The following is a 20,247-nucleotide window of genomic DNA, read 5'->3' as shown; positions in this document are numbered from 1 at the left end:
GTGGAGTATATTCAATAAATGGATAATAAAGACAATGTACATTGGCTACATGTATGCAAATCTATGTTGCTAATTATTATAAGCTTCATCTATAAATCATTTATTAGCAGCGACTTCAAACTGCTGTGTTACTAAAAAGCAATACATTTGCATTTTAAAATGTTACCATGCAGATGTTTTCTTAACGTAGACTAGTTTTCTGCCTAATTAAAAGTATGCCATACCTGAAAACTTGAGTACAATGGGAAATTTTGTAAACTAAGTGATAATTAATTACCCTAGAGGTAATCTTATATTTAAATGAGTTCCACTGTAAAGCAACAAATTCTGTCTAAAATCAGAAACTGCAACCTGGTGTATCTGTTCTGTAGAGGATTTTATTCAACAGGAGTTTGTTTAAACGGTGTACAGCAAACAAAAGTATCAAGTCACGAACTTCTACTTGCGGATAACACCAAACAACACAGCAACGCTTTAGAGAGTAGTACAAACACTTGGAGAGGCTTCAAGCATGTAGTCATTCTGGTCCTCAGGACATCTGCCAATTCCTAAAGCTGCATGGGGTAGAAGACTAAAAATCACAATGAAAACCTCTGTAGACTGGAGTTTTTACTAGTCTCCAAAGACAATGAATGATAATGAATTAGAAAGTGCTAGGGGGCAGGTCCCAGATGACCCAACAGACTCTCAGCTGAAAACTCTGGAGAACCACAAGCAACTAGAAGCAAATGGAGACCAAATGGCGAGGGAGGATTTACCAAGGCTACACACAGCCTTGACCCAGTACAGCAAGTGTAGAGTGCAAGGTCATTCCCACTGTCTCTGCCTACAAAGGGAAAGGATGCGTCATCTCTGGAAGAAGAGCTCATTATCCTGAGCTACATTAAAATAAAACATAACTGGGGCGCCTGGGTGGCTTAGTCGGTAAGCGTCCGACTTTCGCTCAGGTCACAATCTCACGGTTCGTGGGTTCGAGCCCCGTGTCGGGCTCTGTGCTGACTGCCAGCTCGGAGCCTGGAGCCTGTTTCAGTCTGTGACTCCCTCTCTCTCTGTCCCTCCCCTGCTCACGCTGTCTCTCTCTCTCTCTCTCTCTCTCTCTCTCCTAGAAATTAAAAAAATAAATAAATAATTTAAAAAAATAAAAAAATAAAGTACAATAAAACTAAACACAGCATAAGAACAGACCACATGGTCAAATCAAAAACAAAAACAAAAAAAGGATGAAGATAATAGAAACAGAACCACAGGTGGTCAAGATATTGCAATTAGCAGGACACTTGGATGACTCAGTTGATCAACTTTTGATCCGTCCAACTTTTGATTTCAGCTCAGGTCACGATCTCATGGTTCATGAGACTGAGCCCCACGTCAGGCTGTACATGCCACAGCACAGAGCCTGTTTGAGATTCTCTCTCTCTCTTTCTCTTTCTCTCTCTCTCTCTCAAAATAAATAAATAAACCTAAAAATGCAGTTAGCTAGCAAAAATGTCAATATAATTATCATATTTTAAAACAGAAAAAAGAAAATAAAAAGATGGAAATATGAAAAATAGAGAGATGGATAAAACAGAAGATGGGAAATTTTAGTGGAGAAATAAATTTGTAGCAAAGAATTAAATGAAAGCTTTAAAAGTAAAAAATATAATACCCAAAATTAAGAATTCATTATATGGGTTAAATTGAGATTAGACAGAGTAAAAGGCAGAATTAATGAAATGGAAGACACTCAACATGAAAATAAATAACCACAGAGACAGAAAATAGAGAAAAGCATATTGGAGACTGTCGGATATAATAAAAAGGTCTAATATATATGTAACGGAAGAACATAATACAGTTGAGTAAAAAAGGGGTGCCTAGTGGCTCAGTCGGTTAAGCGACTGACTCTTGGTTTCACCTCCAGTCATGATCTCATGGTTTCATGAGTTCAAGCCCCACATCGGGCTCCATGTTGTCAGTGCAGAGCCTGCTTGGGATTCTCTGTCTCCCTCTCTCTCTGCCCCTCCCCCACTCACTCTCTCTCACAAAATAAATAAATAAACTTAAAAAGATAGTAATAATAATAAAACAAATGGGTAAAAGAAAAAATTAACAGAAAAACAGTAGGTATAAACCTAATATATTACTCAATTACAACATATGTAAATAAACTACCTACTCAGTTAAAAGGATTTTCAGACTGTATGAAATAAACATACAGCTATGTGATGTGTGTAAGACACAGATCTTAAATATAAGGACACAGAGAGGTTAAAAGAAAAAAAAAGTAAAAATTAGGGGGAGGCAGGGATAGATAATCCATGCAAATATTAACCAAAAGATACAGGGAATGTTTTCATATCTATTAAGGGATACAGGCACACTTCAAAAACTACAGGCTTACATGTGTAGCAACATGGATGGACCTTGAGGGTGTTATGCTGAGCGAAATAAGTCAGGTAGAGAAGGACAAATATCATATGTTTGCACGTATAGAAGAATTAGGAGGAACTTGACGGAGGAACAAGGGGGAGAAGGAGGGGGGAAATGGTGGGGGAAAGGGAGAGAGGCAAACCATGAGAGACTCTTGAATGCTGACAAAAACTGAGGACTGATGGATGTGGGGGGGGAGGAGGGATGGGCATGGAGGAGGGCACTTGTGGGGATGAGCACTGAGTGTTGTGTGGAAACTAATTGGACAATAAACTATTTAAAAAAAAAACTACAGGCTTAGTTTCCAGACCACCACATTAAAATAAAATAAAGGGAGTCTAAATAAGTTTTTGGTTTCCCAGTGCATATGAAAAATACATTTACACTGTAATGCAGTCTATTAAATGTGAGACAGCATTGTACCTTAAATAAATGTGCATACCTTAATTTAAAAAATATTGTTAAAAAAGTTAATGATCATCTGGGGTTTCAGCCATTTATAACACCATAACAAACACAATAATAATGAAAAAGTTTGAAATACAGCAAGAATTAACAAAATGTGACACAGAGATATGAAGTGAGCAAATGCTTTTAGAAAAATGGCACCAACGGCACCTGCTTAACACAGGTTTGCTGGAAACCTCTGACTTATAAAAGCCACAGTAAAAGAGCAAAGCAAAGAGCAATAAAGCAAGTTGTGCCTGTAAATCCACAAGAGAGAGATCATAATTGTAAATCGGTATGCCCCCAATAACACAGCTTCAAAATCTGTAAGTTATGAGTCTTTATTATATTTAAAATTCTACCATGAATCCCTCAGATGAAAATTTAATTATTTGTTTCTCTGCTGCCAACCAACATCTTTAAAACATAGACATGGTTACTATTTTACAGCAATCCCGCTGATGCATCTTTCTGTAGTGAAATGGAGGCCTCTAGAGTCTCACCTCTGCGTTTTATCAAATAAACCAAGAAGAGTCACTTGTTTGACCCACCTTGAGGTGGAGGAAAGGGTGAGAGGAAAGAACTCAGAGGGATATCAGTAGATAAATAGAGGAGTAAGACCTAGTTGTCATTCCTTGCTCTATCTATATATTGTAAGTATTCATTATCAAAGAATGACAAAATTGTTGTCTATTAACTACCTTCTATTTTTGTGACCCAGGAAATGAAAGCAGAATGACAGATCTGCAACAACTTATTCATGATCAATAACTAATTATTCACAAAGCTAATACCAGATGACAGGCAGACCCTCCACAAAGCACTGGAAAGACAGAAGGGGAACACAGCAATAACTAGCTTTAGTAATTTGCTTCAGAAGATCTGATGCAGGATGTGTCTGTTTTCCGGCTTTCTAGTTAATGTGATCCACCCACATAGAAAACACAGACAAACAAAAACCCGCAGAAAAGTGCCCCTGGCTGTCAGGAATCTTTCTGTGGGTTCTGAACCAAATGTCTCTGGGCCAGTTTTAAAATTGCTGTTCTCACTTCAAAACAAAATGAGCTTTCTAAACAAAACAGAAGGTATGGATTTGCAGAGTGAGAAAGAAAGTGGGATAAGCTTCTGTATCTTCCTCTCCAAAGTTTCCCCTCTTTGTTCTTTGGAAGAATAATGACTATCAATTATCCGGGAATTTTACAAATGTACTGCATTACCTGCAAACACAGCAGACCATTTTGAAAGAAGAAGAAAAATAAAGGACCTCTAACGTTTGTTCCAACTGCAAAGAGAAAAACACTCTTGTCACCTCCAGCTGTGAGCACAATTGTCTTTCTCCCAAGGTAACAAATGTGGTGCAGGTAAGAAAATGGGAACCCTTGTTTGCTTGCTCCCCCAGCTCTGAAAACACCACACAAGAGAGCTGCTCAAAACTCGTTACAGAGCAAATGCTCCCGATATCTGTGTAGGACACAGCACTGCTTTCTCTTTGAACAGCCTGTGCAAAGCAGGAATATTAAGAGCTGCTGAAATGTATGGTAGGATAATGGGGTGGGGATGAGGAGAATGAGACCCTACTCAGGTCTGTAGTCCCACGGGCCCCGATGTGAAGACCATGACTTTGTTCCTTCCCACAGAATCTGAGTTCTCAGCAGTTTTAGACTTCAGATTTAAATTTAAGAAATATTATCTTCTCTACATAATGTGGCCACAACTGTGTTCTAAGTTTTGAAAGGAACATATGTTCCTCTCTGCCCTCAGGAATCACAGAAGGCAGCCAAGACACACATTTAGGAAGCAATTCGGAAAAAAATAAGGTCAATAAAGTATTAAAGTCTGAGGTACAGTCAGGGCTCCGAAGCCCGTTAAGCACTTGCGGGAGGGAGAAGGAAGGGACAGAGGAGGGAGGGCAGGAGGGAAGGACCTCGCCATCAAAACCTCCACGTTGGCCACAGTCTTCGGATGAGGTCCGGAATGCCCGGACAAGGGCCTGGAAGCCTTAGAAAGTCTCACGGCCTTTTGGCAACTGCTGCTGCTCGCCTTATGACCCCTTTGCTCTTTTGTCCTGGACAGTCTCGGCTCTTGACAAACAAGTCATCCCAGCAAAGAAACTCCTCTTGGGATCAGGCCCGGCCCCTGCTCGGACCCCTCCGGGACAAAGGTGGGCAGCAGGATCACGGTCAGTGGCAATACCGTGGTGCCAAGCGCCAAAACAAAGGCATTCCTAAGGACATCGAACATAAAACACTTCCTCGGATCACAGGCAAGGATCTGCTGGGTGTTTCGCTGCACTTCTACACAGCACGGGAAGTCGGAAGCACATCTGTGGGTCACGTGAGGCTCCGGTGATTTAAAGCCAAGGAGATACTAGTGACAGGAGTCTCTGAGACTGACCTCCAAACTAAGAGGGAGAACAGCTCTCAGGGGCCTAATTAAGTAGGACTTAGTAACTCAGAGTAAGTTAGGGGCGTTCTGAGCCATTAGGCAACAGAAATTCAGGTTAAAAGCATGAGGAAGAAAATGTTAATTATGTATCCGATATATATTTCTCCCTTACTCCTGTACTAAAACAACTCTGATTTTGTTGAAAGCATCAATAACTCCATTGAAAATACTTTTCCAGGGGCACCTGGGTGGCTCAAATGGTTAAGTGTCTGACTCTTGGTTTCGGCTCAGGTCATGATCTCACAGTTCATGAGTCGGATCCCCACATCGGGCTCCGTACTACAGGCATGGAGCCTGCTTAGGATTCTCTCTCCCTCTCTCTCTGCCCTTCACCCTGTCCTCAAAATAAATAAATAAACTTAAAAAAAAAATCTTTTCCAACCTCCCTTGCATTCAGGATGGTCATGTGACATGGTTCTGGCCACTCGGATGAAAGCACATGACCCTTTGTGGGGATTGGGGAAAGTTCTTTAAAAAGAAGATGAATTAGGAGGCTGTTTACCCCACACCTTCCCCCTCTCTGCTGCTTGGAATGCAGTTCTGATGCCAGGAGAGGCAGGGGCCACCTCAGGACCATAAGACAAAGAGACAGACTCTAAGGATGGTAGAGCAGAAAGGCGAAAGGAGCCAAGGACACGGGGAAACCAGGGAACAAGTGCACGAGTTCCGGAATCGTGCTCTGGGCTTCGTGTTGTGTACGGGGCTGGGGAGAAGTGAAGCTCATCTGGTGAGAGCCCGTTCAGCTCGGCTTTCCTGTAACACAAGGCCAATCCTATTTCCAACCTCTAGAAGACTGATCAAATTCAACACTGATGGACCATGGTTGTAAGATACCATGCCATTTGTTTTTGGAGATTGAAAGAGGTTAAGAGAAAGAAACAACTCTGCCACTGGTCCACTTGGGCGACCCCAATCTTTTCTAGCTGCATTATTTTGTACAAGACTATAGCACTTACTACACTAGCAGAAACACGCTGGTTACCAATGCATGTTTCTCTTGCTTCCTAATCTCTGAACGAGAAGGAAAGTCAGCAGTGTGTTTGGGAAGGACATGGGCATCATCAAACCCCTGACTCAGTGTCATATTGATTACAAATGGTACACGATTAAAATCCTTTCAAATAAAACATGACAAAATCTATACATATCACTTGACTATTCTGTTCTTTCAAGTTCATGCTCTCACCTCAGTGCAGGTTCTGGTTTAGGGTAATTAATGATTTAAACTTAGTGGGGAAAAATACAAAAGCAAGAGAGAGGGGGCCAAGAAGTTCAATTTCATAGAATTAATTTTATTGGAAAATAAAATAAAACAAAATGCAGGGAAACAAAACCTACTTTACTTGGTCACCTTTCACAGCTGACAGTGGGAAAATCATCAATGGCTTTGAACCTTAAAAGAAAGCTCAGTCTACAGCGAGATTCATACCTACCTATAATTACCACCTTAGCTGAGGATGACAGCCTGATGGCCTCAAACTGTGTGTCTTCATACATTCAAATGGCAGTGTAGAAACTGTCTACATCACATTAACTCCAGAGAGAACATGAGCACAATAATCCTCAACCAAAACACAGGTGCTGTTAACCACCGATCACCACTCTAATCAATAGTGGGTCCCACCCTGTGTATCATGTTTCCAGGTCTATGAATAGTCAGTAACTTGCTCCTCTGGTTTTATTCGCACCATGGTGTGCACAAGATTGTATTTTGAATACCTTCCCTTTCTCCTGGGCCCTTGTGAAGAAGCCTACCTCAGGTCAACAAGGATAAAAGAAAGAGGAATTGGAGGGACTACTTTGGGTCTACAATGGTCCAATTCCCAGTTTTCACTCACATGTTCACAGAGCACTGTGCTTTTAAAAGATGGGGTGCCTGGGTGGCTCAATTGGTTAAGCATCCAACTTCAGCTCAGGTCATGATTTCATAGCTCATGGGTTTGAGCCCACCATCGGGCTCTGTGCTGACAGCTCAGAGCCTGGAGCCTGCTTCCGATTGCTCCTCTGTCTCCTTCTGCCCCTCCCCCCACTTAAGCATTCTCTTCTTATTTCTCTTTCTCTCTCTCTCTCTGTCTCTCTCATATAAGTAAATATTAAAGACATTTTTTTAAGGTGATGTGTGTTCTCTAAACAGAAGGATGGGAGTTTGTGAAGCTCCATGTGTATGTGCAGAACTCACAAGAACCTTGAATCAACCTTGAATAATCAACAGCAACAACATCGCTCATAGTAGATCACCCAAAGCAACCATCCTCCCAAAGAAACAAGCACAGAGTCCACTTCAACACTCAACACTCAACCTACCCCTTTCGCACATCTCTCCATTCCTACAGTTACGTATCACGAGCTAATTGGGAAGCTCTGGCTTTAGCACAGCTCTTAACCACAGACACCTGGGAAAATATTACGGTTCTCGATGAAAAAAGGAAGTCATCAACACCCCAATCCACTCTAAGGTTCAAAAACAATGCACACATTCGTCCACACAGTATGAGAACAGGTCACCGAGCTCGATACCAGAATGTCCATTCACCTGGTAATTCCACACGTGAGACTCTCTCTCCAGAAGCAAAATATTATTCTGGTTGAAGGAAAGAAAGAGACGAACCTCCACAGTCTTCCCAAGGGAGGCAATTTAACTTGGTTTGGGCCTTTTGAAGTTGTTGCTTTTTTTTAATTGTTTGCTCTCTTGAGGCTTTCTTCTATCGGGAGACGCACCGACACGAGCTTGAGAGCCCTCGGTGCACACCCTGCACTACCTCTGATGAATTCGGAATACATCAGTGGTCAGTATTTTACTCACATGCGCACATTTTGGACTTCGGAATAGGGGCTGCTGCTCAACCTTGTGCTTGCATTTCACGGCGCGGGGAGCAGTTACCCTAAGAGTGGGCGACCCCAACACTGTACGGCTATCTATCACTGCTCTGTCATGCTAGAAAGCAAAGAAAGGGAAGAAAAAGGAGCGAGAACAGGAAAGAAGGTGGAAAAGAGAGAGGAGAACAGAGAAAGGGAAGAAAGGAAGTAAAAGACCTCCTGAAATTCCCTAGGAGGGCCAACATGGGTGACACTTACTGGTTGAACAGGATCCGGGAGCGCACGATGAACTTGAAGATGTACTCCAAAGCCTTCATAGCTTTGTACAGCTGGTCATTTATCCCCGGCTTCTCCGCATTGTCTACATAGTTCCTTAAAACTTTTGTCAGCTTCCTATTCGTAACAGGATCACAAATTAATTGAGGAGTTCAGAAAATTACAACATCTCAGTTCCTAACTGGGACAGGAATACACAAGGGGGCGATTCTTATTTTGGTTCACACTTACCCATAGATGCCTATGTATAAAATGTATTCAAAACAGATTAAAAGTGAGCCATAAAATAACACTCAGAGGAGCGAGATCTGAACATACAACTGGCCTGTTTTTCTAAGTTTTAGAGGTTTTTCTAAGCATTTGAATGTATTATATAACTTAATCCTCAAAATAGCCCAATAAGGCAAGTATTATTTTAGGGTATAATATAATAATTGTGTATAATAGCAGGTATATTACCCCTAACTTACAAGTGAAAAAGGCCAGGCTTAGACGGATAAACTAGCTTTCCCAATGCTAAAGAAAATTAAAGGGGTTTTCTTCATAGCCATATATATTTTCATAATGCTTTTTATAATGTTTCTTATTTTTAACATGGAACATGCATTATTTTCAAATGATAGAGGCAGTTGGGGCAAAGTTGAATTTTTAACTCTGCCCAAACTTCTACATTTTCTACTACTACTGGCCCATAAACTAATAATCACTGTTCATGGATCAGAAGGCAGACCCTCAAGCAATGCTTCTAAATCATAAAAGAACAGCTAACTTAACTTCAGTGTGGTTTCTGGTTTTGGTGTGTTGGGCCGCAGTATAATTCTCCAAACAGTAGCCACAAGTGTGCAGCCTGTACAACAACCATGAACCAAACTTCTCTGAGCCCCCAACTTTTCATGTCAACAAGAATTCACTGTAGCTTTTTAAATATTCATTATGCTCATAAAAATAACCTGGTGGGGCACTGCCACCATTTCCAGTTAAGTCGTGAGCCCATAATCACCCAGTCTATTAGTCGAGATTATTATAAGATTCCCATAAGAGCAACTGGAACTTGCATTAAGGATGACGTGTCCTGATAAACCCCAGTAAAAAGCTTTGAAGGGGCGCCCGGGTGGCTCAGTCGGTGAAGGGGCCAATTTCAGCTCAGATCATGATCTCATGGTTTGTGGGTTCGAGCCCCGTGTCAGGCTCCCTGCTGTCAGCACAGAGCCATATTCACCTCCTCTCTCTCCCTCTCTCTCTGCCCCTCCCCCACTCTTGCGCATGCGTGCACACGTGCGCATGCTCTCTCTCTCTCTCTCTCTCTCTCTCTCTCTCAAAACATTTAAGGAAGGAAAAGAATGCTTTCTGGGTGACCAAGTGGAAGTGAAGTCATTTCTAAGGCTCATGTTGCAGAACCCTAGAAAGACATTCGACAGTACGAGAGGAGCTTCTGCGCAAGGCGTTGGTTAGAATCTGGGAAGTCCTCTCCCCAGTGGCTCCGCTGGCTCCCGTGCTGGGAGGGACCACACACATCTTCCAGTGGTCCTCAAGGCACAGGGGGACATCTAAAGTCCTGCCATAAAACCCATTTCACCTGATTTAACTTACTTTCTCAAGCTTATTGGCCAGATAACCTTTTCTTATTAAACCCATCGATATCCCAAGAAACAGCAATTCCATAGAACACATTTTGGGGATTCTCTCAACAGATTAATCAAAAATGAATAAATGAATAAATAAATAAATAAAAAGAAGGAGCGATGTGCAAAGAGAATGACCCAGAACCGGAAAATAAATGAGGAAGGAAGTCAAAAGACCCACATCTACATGAGCGTGGCCACCTGTAATGGCAGAAAGATCAAGCCCCCTTGGTACTAGCTGAGAGGGGCAGACCCGACGGAGCATCAGTTAAGCAGCAGCAAGACCTGGACCAGCCCCGGGAAAAGTAGCTCTGTGGAGACAAAGAAGCCTGTCCTGCTAGCTTTCTGGAGGAACCGTGCTCCCTTATCGCCTGCACCATCGGCCTCACCGGTGACTCGGAGGGGGCTCCCACACCCGGAGTACGCACGCAGCGGAGACGGGGCACCGAGAGGTACTGCCTATGGTGCAGTCACCTTTCATTTCTTCTCTTGGAGTTCTTTATGGAGAAGGGCTGGAGAGCTCCACGTTACCAAAGGAAAGAGGAAAAGAAACTATCTGGGAGACAGTCTAATCTCCATCTGCCTTCCCAGGCTTCTTGAGGGCAGCGGCTGGGAGGGCCTCCGTGAGGATCCTCAGGGCCAGAATTTCCCCTGGCCCAGAGACCATTAACGCAGGGACAACTTTCCATGATTTGGCTAGAACCGTGTGAATCACAGTTATCTCCTTCGGTATTCCAAGGCTTACGTACTCAGATTTGAACTAAGGAAACACCTGGGGTTGCTCCTTTATCAAAACATGATAAGAACAGTTATTTTCCAAAGTGAATCTCCTTTTCAGCAGATTACAGGAGTTGAATGAGAGGATGCTGATTCCCAACTCCGTCCCATCCCCTCTTAAAGATAAAATGGGACTTTCTGTCTCTGCAAAGACTCCCTGACTTTCACATCACCTCTAATGGCAAACGCACAGAACGGGCGTTGCCAACACAAGGTGGAACGCAGTGTGGCAAGCTCACTCACTGTGCTGATTTTCTGAGATTCCAATACAAAAGCTAACCTGAGAAGAGCCGTTTGGCCATATTTCAGTCAAGACGCAGAAGTGTGAATGTGACAGGTACGGAGACTCCGCCACGAGGAGCAGCACAGATGCCACTTCCACAAACCTGCTGGGTCCGCCATAGCAAGATGGCGCCGCCCCGTCCTCCCTCCCCAGAGTCTGAGAGGGACTGTCCAAGTGCAGTCACCATGGACGTCTCCACGAAGAGAATAAGTCATTTCAAACAAACGCTTGTCAGCAAGCACAAAGGACCTGTCACGGCCGGCTCTGTGTACGTGAGGATGTGGCAGCTCTCTGCCCACTTGGGGCTCTGCCCACTACCTTGCAATCGACATGCACGCAAAGCACACATGGAAGGGCCGAGAGACAGGATGAGTGACGTCACACAAAGAGCTTGTCCATGGCTGCACACAGGCAAGGAACCAGATTTTGACTTAAGTACGCTCAAGACACACTGGAGAGCCTTGACTCCAGTTACTGGCACTAAAGACCATCATTTCTAGTGATTCTAAGGTGGGGAAGGAGGGGGGAATTTTCTTGAAGAAATTATTTAAATTTATTGTCATTGCAACTCACACAATTAAACCTTTAAATAAATGCCAATAAATCCCCTGGTAAGAGATTCGGAGTAACTCCTCTTAAATATTATAATAATAATGAAACCTAAATATTGCTTAGTGCTTTCTAAGTGCCAGGGATTACTCCAAACATTTAATACGTAATAACTCATTGATATTCTTAAGAAACCCTAAGACTGTGCCTGTTTTAGTGATGAGAAGGCTGAGGCCCAAAGAGGTTAAGAAATTTAAACTTTCAGCGCATCTGGGTGGCTTAGCAGGTTAGGCGTCTGACTCTTGATTTCAGCTCAGGTCATGATCTCAAGGTTTATGAGTTCAAGCCCTGCACTGGGCTCTGCACTGATGGTGAAGCCTGCTTGGGATTCTCTCTCTCTCTGCCCCTCTCTCCCCTACCCTCTCAAAATAAATAAATAAAAAAAAAGAAGAAGAAATTTAAACTTGTAAGTGACAGAGTTGCAGGTTAAGCAGGGTTCCTAGACTGTGCCAGTTGACACCACTGAGCCACCTCTCAGGCCAGGATATCACCCATTTGCTCTGCCTGCTCACTAGGCACCCAAAGGGGCAGGTATGGAGATGGGGGGAGGATCAAGAGCAACTAGGTGGGCATTCAGAATCCATAGCCGTTACAGCTGAAGCATCTGGAGCAAAAAGGAAGGCCGTCTTTAAAGAGCAAAAAGAGGGGCACCTGGGTGGCTCAGTCGGTTAAGCGTCTGACTTCAGGTCAGGTCATGATCTCACAGTTCCTGGGTTCGAGCCCCGCGTCGGGCTCTGTGCTGACAGCTCAGAGCCTGGAGCCTGTTTCAGATTCTGTGTCTCCCTCTCTCTCTGACCCTCCCCTGCTCACGCTGTCTTTCTCTCTCTCCCTCTCTCTCTCTCTCTCAGAAATAAATAAAACATTAAAAAAAATTTAAAGAGCAAAAAGATATACTGGAAACTGAGTTGAATTCAAACTAGACAACCAATCATCTCAAACCAGGAACACATCCAGAAGCCACCGTGAAGCAGGCACTCTGCATCCACAGATCAGTTTCATCAAACATAAACTGAAAATTTCAAAGACAAATGGAAAGTATAGAGGAGAAAAAGCATTTATTCCAGAACGTTAGGATAACGTATTGCATATCTTCTTTCAACAAGATTTTTAGGTCTGTTAAGAGGGAAACAGTAATAAAAACTATCCCAGTAAATTCAGAGTTGGGGGGTGGGGGTATATGTACGATCACAGACAAAAGCATGTGAAAAAGGCATTGAACAATAAACATGCAAAACAAAGCACTCGTTTTATAACAACAAAAGTGAACTCACGTGTAGGCTAGTGTTGCACTAAAGTGTTTCTTAATGTAGGTTTCCAGAACAGGATTGAAGTGTTGAAATTTTCGATCAGCAATGAGTCCAATGATAAATACCTGTTAAATTCATCAATATTTTCATTAGCGAGACAACGCAAGGCATTTTGGAATCCTCCTCTAAGTCATCTGCACTGTGGTGGGACCCAAAGAACGAGAACCTTCTCAGAGGTGCCTCTTCTGACTCCAGAGGGGACATGGGTCTATCTACAGTGTCCGGCTGAGAGCTCCTCCCTGCCTCTCAAACCCAAAGCTTGGACTGGATTTGCAACTGAAAACACTTGCAAGACCGCTGCCCTCCCCCAGCTTCCAAGGCTGCCGCGTGAGAGGCACCTTGGTATCGGAGCAGATGGAACACAGAGGCTCCTTACCAGCGCGTCGAACACTAACGTATCAAAGGTCTCGCTCTCGGAATTCTCCATCATGATGTTGAAAAGGGCATCTAAGGTGTCCTGGAGGAACTGGAGACACACAAAATGTCAGCAGACGAAGTAAACGCACCCAGCTTTCCCCCAACCTAGAATGACGATCCTTCTCAGTAACAGGCCAAACCATCTCCCCCCAATGTCACCGATGAGGCTGGGCACCCCGGGGGCTCTGCCAAGCCGTCCGGTGCACAGACAAAAATCTGAGATGAGCGAACTCACAGCAGAAACACGGCAGCCTGAGCCAATCAGAGGAGGCCAGGCAACAGGCCGGCGGTCCCCTCCCACCCCTTCCCTGGTCATCACCAGTCTGGCGACAGTAACTCAACAACAGCTCTGGGAAGACTGGCTCTGCCTCATCCCCGACTCTGAGTGAAGGACCTGAGCTACAGAGTGGGCAGAAGCCACCTAGGGACAGACTTCAAGCTGAGAGTAATAAGGGACCTTCCACAGACCCAGATGCCCAAGGACAGAAGAGTGGGACTCAAAACCTGGGGCACCAGGACACACGTTTTCTTCAAGAGCTACTTAGACATCCCTTTTATAGCCTACTGTAATTCACCAAGTAAATATCAGAGCAGAGAATGACAAACCATCATCAATTAATTAAGGAAGAAAAAAATCACATGATTCCAAAGTTATGTCACACTATGGAGGTGCCTGGGTGGCTCAGTCAGTTAAGTGTCCAACTTTGGCTCAGGTCATGATCTCACGGTTTGTAGGTTCAAGCCCCACGTCGGGTTCTGTGCTGACAGCTCAGAGCCTGGAGCCTGTTTCGGGTTCTGTGTCTCTCTCTACCCCTCCCCCACTCATCCTCTGTCTTTCTCTGTCTCAAAAATAAGCTATAAAAAAAATTTAAGAAAAACAAAAAACAAAAAACAAAGTTATGTCACACTAGACATTGGCTTCCAAGCTCATCTCCATCCTCCCCTGAGAGAAGAATCAAAGGGACTAGTAAAGGCTATCTTGGAGGTAATGAGTTCCCTGTTTGTGGAGGAGCTCAAGAATAGGCAGTATGCCACATGACAGAATATTGGCATCAAAGAGAATAAAGTATAGACACGTCAACATTAGTCATTAGGGACATGCAAATCGAAACCACAGCGAGCTACCACTTCACACCCACTGAGAACGCTATCAGCAGCGTGGGGAGACATGAGCAATAGAGTGTGGGGTGGGGTGCGCAATCCAGTAGGTGTGGGGTGGGGTGGGCAATGAGGAAGAGGAAATGGAGGCCTCGCACATCACAAGTGGAAATGTACAATAGTGCGATGGTTTTGGAAAACACTCTAACAACTCCTCAAAGGGTTAAACCTATGCCTTCACTCGTAGGCGTGTATCCAAATGAATGGAACACACATCCACACAAAACCTGGACACAAATATTCACAGCAGCTTTGCTCATCAACATCAAAATGTAGAAACCACCGGAATGTCCACCAGCTGATAACTGGGAGAACAGACCGTGGCCTATCCAGACGTTGGGATGTTTCTTATTCAGCCATAAAAAGGAATGAAGGGGCGCCTGGGGGGCTCAGTCAGTTAAGCGTCCAACTTCGGCTCAGGTCATGATCTCCCGGTTCGTGGGTTCGAGCCCCGCGTCAGTCACTGTGCGGACAGCTCGGGGCCTGGAGCTGCTTCAGATGCGCTCTCTCTCCCTCTCTCTCTGACCCTCCCCTACTTGTTCTCTCTGTCTCTCTCTCAAAATAAATAAACTTTAAAAAAAGAGTGCAGATCACAGTATGTGAATTATATCTCAACGAAGCTGTCATTAAAAACCAAAGAACAGGTGAGACAGCCCCACAGCAAGGGTGTCAGAAGGATGGCTGGAGGGACGTCCAGTCCACGTTCTTCCCGGATGGCTCAGCCCATGCACAGAACACAGAACACACGGCCTTCAGGCCCCCACAGAGCGTCACAAATGGGTTGAGCACTAGGGCCGAGGAACCCAACCACTTGGACCTGCTCCCCAAGCCAGCGCTCGCCCCTCTGCTCCCCCTTATGCTGTGAAACTATGCAACAGCCCCAAGCCCAATGCCACGCAACTCCCTCAGGAGAAGGGACATGCTCCCAAACCCAGTAAGAGATCTGGGACCCTCCAGTGCATAACACCNCCCCCCCCACCTGTTTCATCCCAGAAAGTGTCACACACAAACGACAGGGGAATGAAACCACCTGGCTGCCCCAGAGGTATTCTGGTCCAGATGTCAAGGGCTTTACCAACCCTGCAATTACTGAGCGGCCCACACCACCTCTTCATTTTATTTCCCATCATTCTCAATTCGTAAAATCTTTGCAGAGGTCAAGACTTCACGCCACCTGCTAACTGCCCACTGTTACTGCCCATGGACTCGCCAGCTCGTGAGTCCACCCGGCTCGGCTCAGTTCACAGAGCGTCCCCGCAGAAGCGCTACCCATCCTGCCCAGATGGATGACGTGATCGGCAGCACGGAAAGATGGCGGCACGGACCTGGGGGCTTGTTTGTCTGGCTGCTGAGCCTCAGAGGTACGGGGACACCAGCACCCTGAATGGGGTCCCTCACACGGAGACATGAATTGCGTCTTCTGACACTACCCTCTCTCGAAGACTATCCACTGGAGGCCCCAAACCACCATTTTCATTTTCCACCAAAATGAGCAACTGTTATCTTTTAGCAAATAAGCAAACTCTGTTCTTAATCCACCGAGCAATGCCATCTCTCGGCCACCAGTTTTGAACATACACAAGGTGGGCGGAGGTGGGGGGGTGGTCCTTGAATGAGTGGGATAAATTCAGTCTATAACGTCCTCAAGCAGAGTAAAATAAGCCCCCATGCAGGCTGGGAATCCCTCCAGCCTCGTCTCCCGTTAAGAGCCGTGTGGCTTGGACAAGTCTGGCCACCCCTCCAGGCCCACAGGGTACTCCGCATGTACCAGCGACGGACGCACAGCTCATGCACACAGCACCCTGGTGCCAGAGCACACAGGAAGGAGAGGGGCTGGTGAAAGCCGTTCCCAGGGCTGAACACCAGGATGTGGTAAGAGGAGCGAAGGACAACAGACAAGATGGTTCTAGACCTCCCCGTTATGTGTAACAATAGGCCAACAGAAAGACGGCTAATTCCTGATGTGATACAGGGATTTAAAAATGAAAAAGGACAAAATTTCATTAAGCGTGTGTCTCCTCAAGTTACGTTAACTTATTCACCCGGCTTCCATCTGAATCAGGGAAGTTACAAGGCCCAGAGAAGTTTAAAATGCAATTAGCATTGTCCAAGCCAGAGGTAGCAGACAAAAACCTAAAAAGATGATTAAAATTGGAAGAGTGGAGAGGATGTGTTTGAACAGTTATACAATGAATTTCAGAAAGTGGTGCGACCAAAGTAATTTATAGTGAAGCTAACCACATTGCTGCTTAATTAAGGCCATTTTAGGTAATTAATTTTTACAGAGATAAGGCGGTCTCCTTCTGCCAGCACCTCTCACGGAGGGTGAAGGACTGAGCCAGGGACAGACGGACCTGGTTGCACACAGCTCGCTCACAGAACACCAGTGGGGACCGGCTGGTCGTCTGAAGGCCAAATGGGGCAAACTAAAAATGGAAATGGGTTTCCTTATATAAAAGGAAGTCACTGGAGCCAATGAGAGGCAAGAATGGCCTAATATCAGAAGTAGAAGAATAATTCTCTGATAAAGAATTATTTAAAAAAAAAAAAGAATTAAAAAATTGGATGGGGTACCTGGATGGCTTGGTCAGTAAAGTGTCTGACTTCGGCTCATGGTTTGTGAGTTCAAGCCCGACGTCGGGCTCTATGCTGACAGCTCAGAGCCTGGAGCCTGCTTCACATTCCGTGTCTCCCTCTCTCTATGTCCCTCCCCTGTTCATGCTCTGTCTCTCTTTCTCAAAACTAAACATTAAAAAATTTTTTAAAAAAAGAATTATAGAACTGGATCTCGGCTCTCCCTAGTCTGACTATCCTATATCACAGATAAAGATTCAAAAGGGCACCTAACATCTGGCCAGTTCTGTGTGAGGCTACGCAATGAGCCCAAGATGACACGGGAAGAAAATAGCCACGACAAGGCTTGTATTGCTGTGACCTTCTGAGCCAGAACCAAAGACTGGGTCGAATCCAAAGCCCATTTCCTTTCCAAGGAAGCCAGACCACCCTACCAACCGGAATCCAAGCCAGAGTCTATCCACGTGAAGGGGTGTGTTGACATCCACCAGAAGCAACCTGATGGAGGGATTATGCCAGGGTGGCGTACTACCGAGGAGGCAGTGCCTGGATCCACCCGTGCATGGAAGAAAACCCACCCCACCCCTGGGGCCCGCGTTACCTTCACTACTTCGCCACCATCGACCTTCATCAGCTGCCTCAAGTTCTGCTGCAGCAAGCTGGTGTTAGACCGCCATTTGAGCAGCCCCAACAGGTCCACTGGAAAGAGAGAAGGAACATCAGCTCCTCACGGCAGGAACGTGGCCTCGGGTCGTCAGGCGTCTGGTGAGGATCGCCAGAGGACTTTAAACAGAGCCGTCAACTCTATTTGGAAACGTCTGCCCGCTAGAATCTTCATTACTTTCTAGAACCAACTTGACATCTTGAATAGCTGAACTCATGATTTCCAACTGCATTTACCATGAAACGATTTCCACGTTGAAGCTTAAAAATGCATTCAGTGCAGCACCTGAGTGGCTCGGTCAGAGAAGCGTCCGACTTTCGCTCAGGTCATGATCTCACAGTCCGTGGGTTCAAGCCTCATGTTGGCCTGCTTCAGATTCTGTGTCTCCCCCTCTCTCTGCCCCTCCCATGATCATACTCTGTCTCTCTCTGTCTCTCAATGATAAATAAATGTTAAAAAAAAAAATTTTTTTTTAATGAGTCTGACTCTTGGTTTCAGCTTGGGTCATGATCTCCCAGTTCGTGAGTTTGAGTCCCACATCAGGCTCTGGCTGACAGTGCAGAGCCTGCTTGGGATTCTCCCTCTCCCTCTCTCTGTGCCCCTCCCCTGCTCGTGTGCTCTCTCTCTCAAAATAAATAAACTTAAAAAAAAAAAAATGCATTCGGGAGCTTAAGAAAAAAGGGCTGGCCTTTCCAACCTGTGAGAAGGTAGACTCAGACCAGCAGAAGAAGAAGGCTGCTCACCTAGAAAATACCAAGTGGATTTTTGCCTGTTTGAGAACATGACTTTTTTTCAAATTAAGTAACATAAAATAAGAAATGCACATTCAGGTACAGAAACTGCAAGGTGACAGGGAGCCTGGACCAGTGGGCGACTGCTGCCCTCACACTGGCCTGACCTCCCCTGGCTGCTTCTCTGTTACAGTTGAATTTTATCTGGTTTGCTTGCTCATAGAAAGATCGCAGACTAAATGCACGGATTTTTACAGACTAAATGCGGAAGACAACGTCCAGAGATGATTCTGTTTAAGGCAGCAAGATGTTCTTTAAGGCATGAAGACAGATCCGAAGCATATCTAGGAAAGAACATGTGCCCACACGTTCTCCACTTGAAAGTATATTAATATCGCATTACGTGAAAAAAAGCACAATTAGCAAAGTGCATCCAAGTGGCTGTTTATGCTCATCAGGAACAAACTTCAGCTACACAAAGTGTCTCCATTTAAAAAAAAAAAAACCTAGTTCATAATGAAAAGAAAAATGCAATTTTGGCAATAAAATTTTAGCATTTCAGGGGACACAAGACACCCATGAAGGACTAAATCACACAAAAGGCATTCGTCTGACGATCACCGAAACGCACATTCCCCTTCATTTGCCCTTCCCCCCAAGCACAGCTGATGGCGGGAACAGTGACAGTGAACAGGGACAGTGCCCAGCAGCACTGGGCAATGGGTAAGCTGTAGGCTCCAATGCCCTCTGAGCCACATCACCACTATATGACCTTGGGCAACTAACCTCACCTTAGTTTACCTATCTGGGGGATGGATACAGTGTTACCAAACTGGAGGGCTGGTGCCAGGATTAAATGATGTGATGCGGAGAAAGAGCTCAGCAAGATACCCAGCAGGAAGACGGAACAGCAGCTGTCCATGCACGAGACGGTCAGGAAGTGAACATTTTAGCCACTCATTGTGAAAGCTACCGTGTTTTCATCTGTAAGTATAGGTGGAGTAACGGGAAAGGCCATATCTCCCCTGGACACGCTCCAGGCGCCAGGGTTAAGGGAGAGCTCCATCCCACAAGAGTTACCAGTGTTTTTTCGATGGAAACTGGCTAATAATCTGGATTCCATTCACGCAAAGACAGTGGCACTTCCGGTGTGAGGGAGGCTGAGGCTGACCCCTGCATTGTAAATTAGAGGAAAGGTACCCCCGGCCAGCGTAAGGCCACCTCCGAGGAGGGAGAGCGTGTTTTCAGAGAAGAGAGCTTGTTCAGCCCCGCGCTAGCTGGGTCAGACCAGCAAGCGCTCCCCGTCCGAGCCCTCATCCCCGGGAGCCACCGCGGCCGGCCCCTGATCAATTGTGTCTTGTGACTTCTCTCTAATTACAAAGGAAGCTAATCGAGGAGAGGAATCACATCCCGAACTTTTCAATCCCCGTAGCATCCAGTAATGCTGAGAACAGAGAAGCTTAATATGAACTTGGATGAATAATTGAGCCACTGCTTATCCCTAAGTAATGGGACTCTGCAGGAACAAATCATGGCTGCAGAAAAAGGACTCCCAGAACGAGACTCTGGGACTCGGTGAGGGGACGCCAAGTGGGGCAGCTCCATCCTGCAAACCACCCACCACACCCCCAACCCGAAAAGAGGACTCGCTGGCTGGTGTGTGATGAAAGTCACAAGGTGCCCCCTTGGCTCTCTGTGAGCAGCATCA

General features: G+C 45.2%; 1 protein-coding gene across 1 annotated transcript in view; it reads right to left on the bottom strand.

Annotated features, from left to right (window-relative positions):
• DOCK1 (dedicator of cytokinesis 1) overlaps nucleotides 1–20,247 on the bottom strand; it is a 462,145-nt gene that overhangs the window by 383,439 nt on the left and 58,459 nt on the right. The window contains exons 19-22 of the mRNA XM_077762917.1: nucleotides 17,746–17,843; nucleotides 13,372–13,461; nucleotides 12,960–13,060; nucleotides 8,380–8,514 (exon numbers count right to left, since the gene is read on the bottom strand). Of these exons, the coding sequence (XP_077619043.1) occupies nucleotides 8,380–8,514; nucleotides 12,960–13,060; nucleotides 13,372–13,461; nucleotides 17,746–17,843 (424 nt within the window). The remainder of the gene's footprint in view (nucleotides 1–8,379; nucleotides 8,515–12,959; nucleotides 13,061–13,371; nucleotides 13,462–17,745; nucleotides 17,844–20,247) is intronic.

Source organism: Crocuta crocuta, unplaced genomic scaffold (genome assembly GCF_008692635.1).
Source record: "Crocuta crocuta isolate KB4526 unplaced genomic scaffold, BGI_CrCroc_1.0 scaffold466, whole genome shotgun sequence".
Lineage (NCBI taxonomy): Eukaryota > Metazoa > Chordata > Mammalia > Carnivora > Hyaenidae > Crocuta > Crocuta crocuta.
Note: the sequence above shows the minus strand (reverse complement) of the source record. Positions and strands in the feature narration are given on the sequence as shown.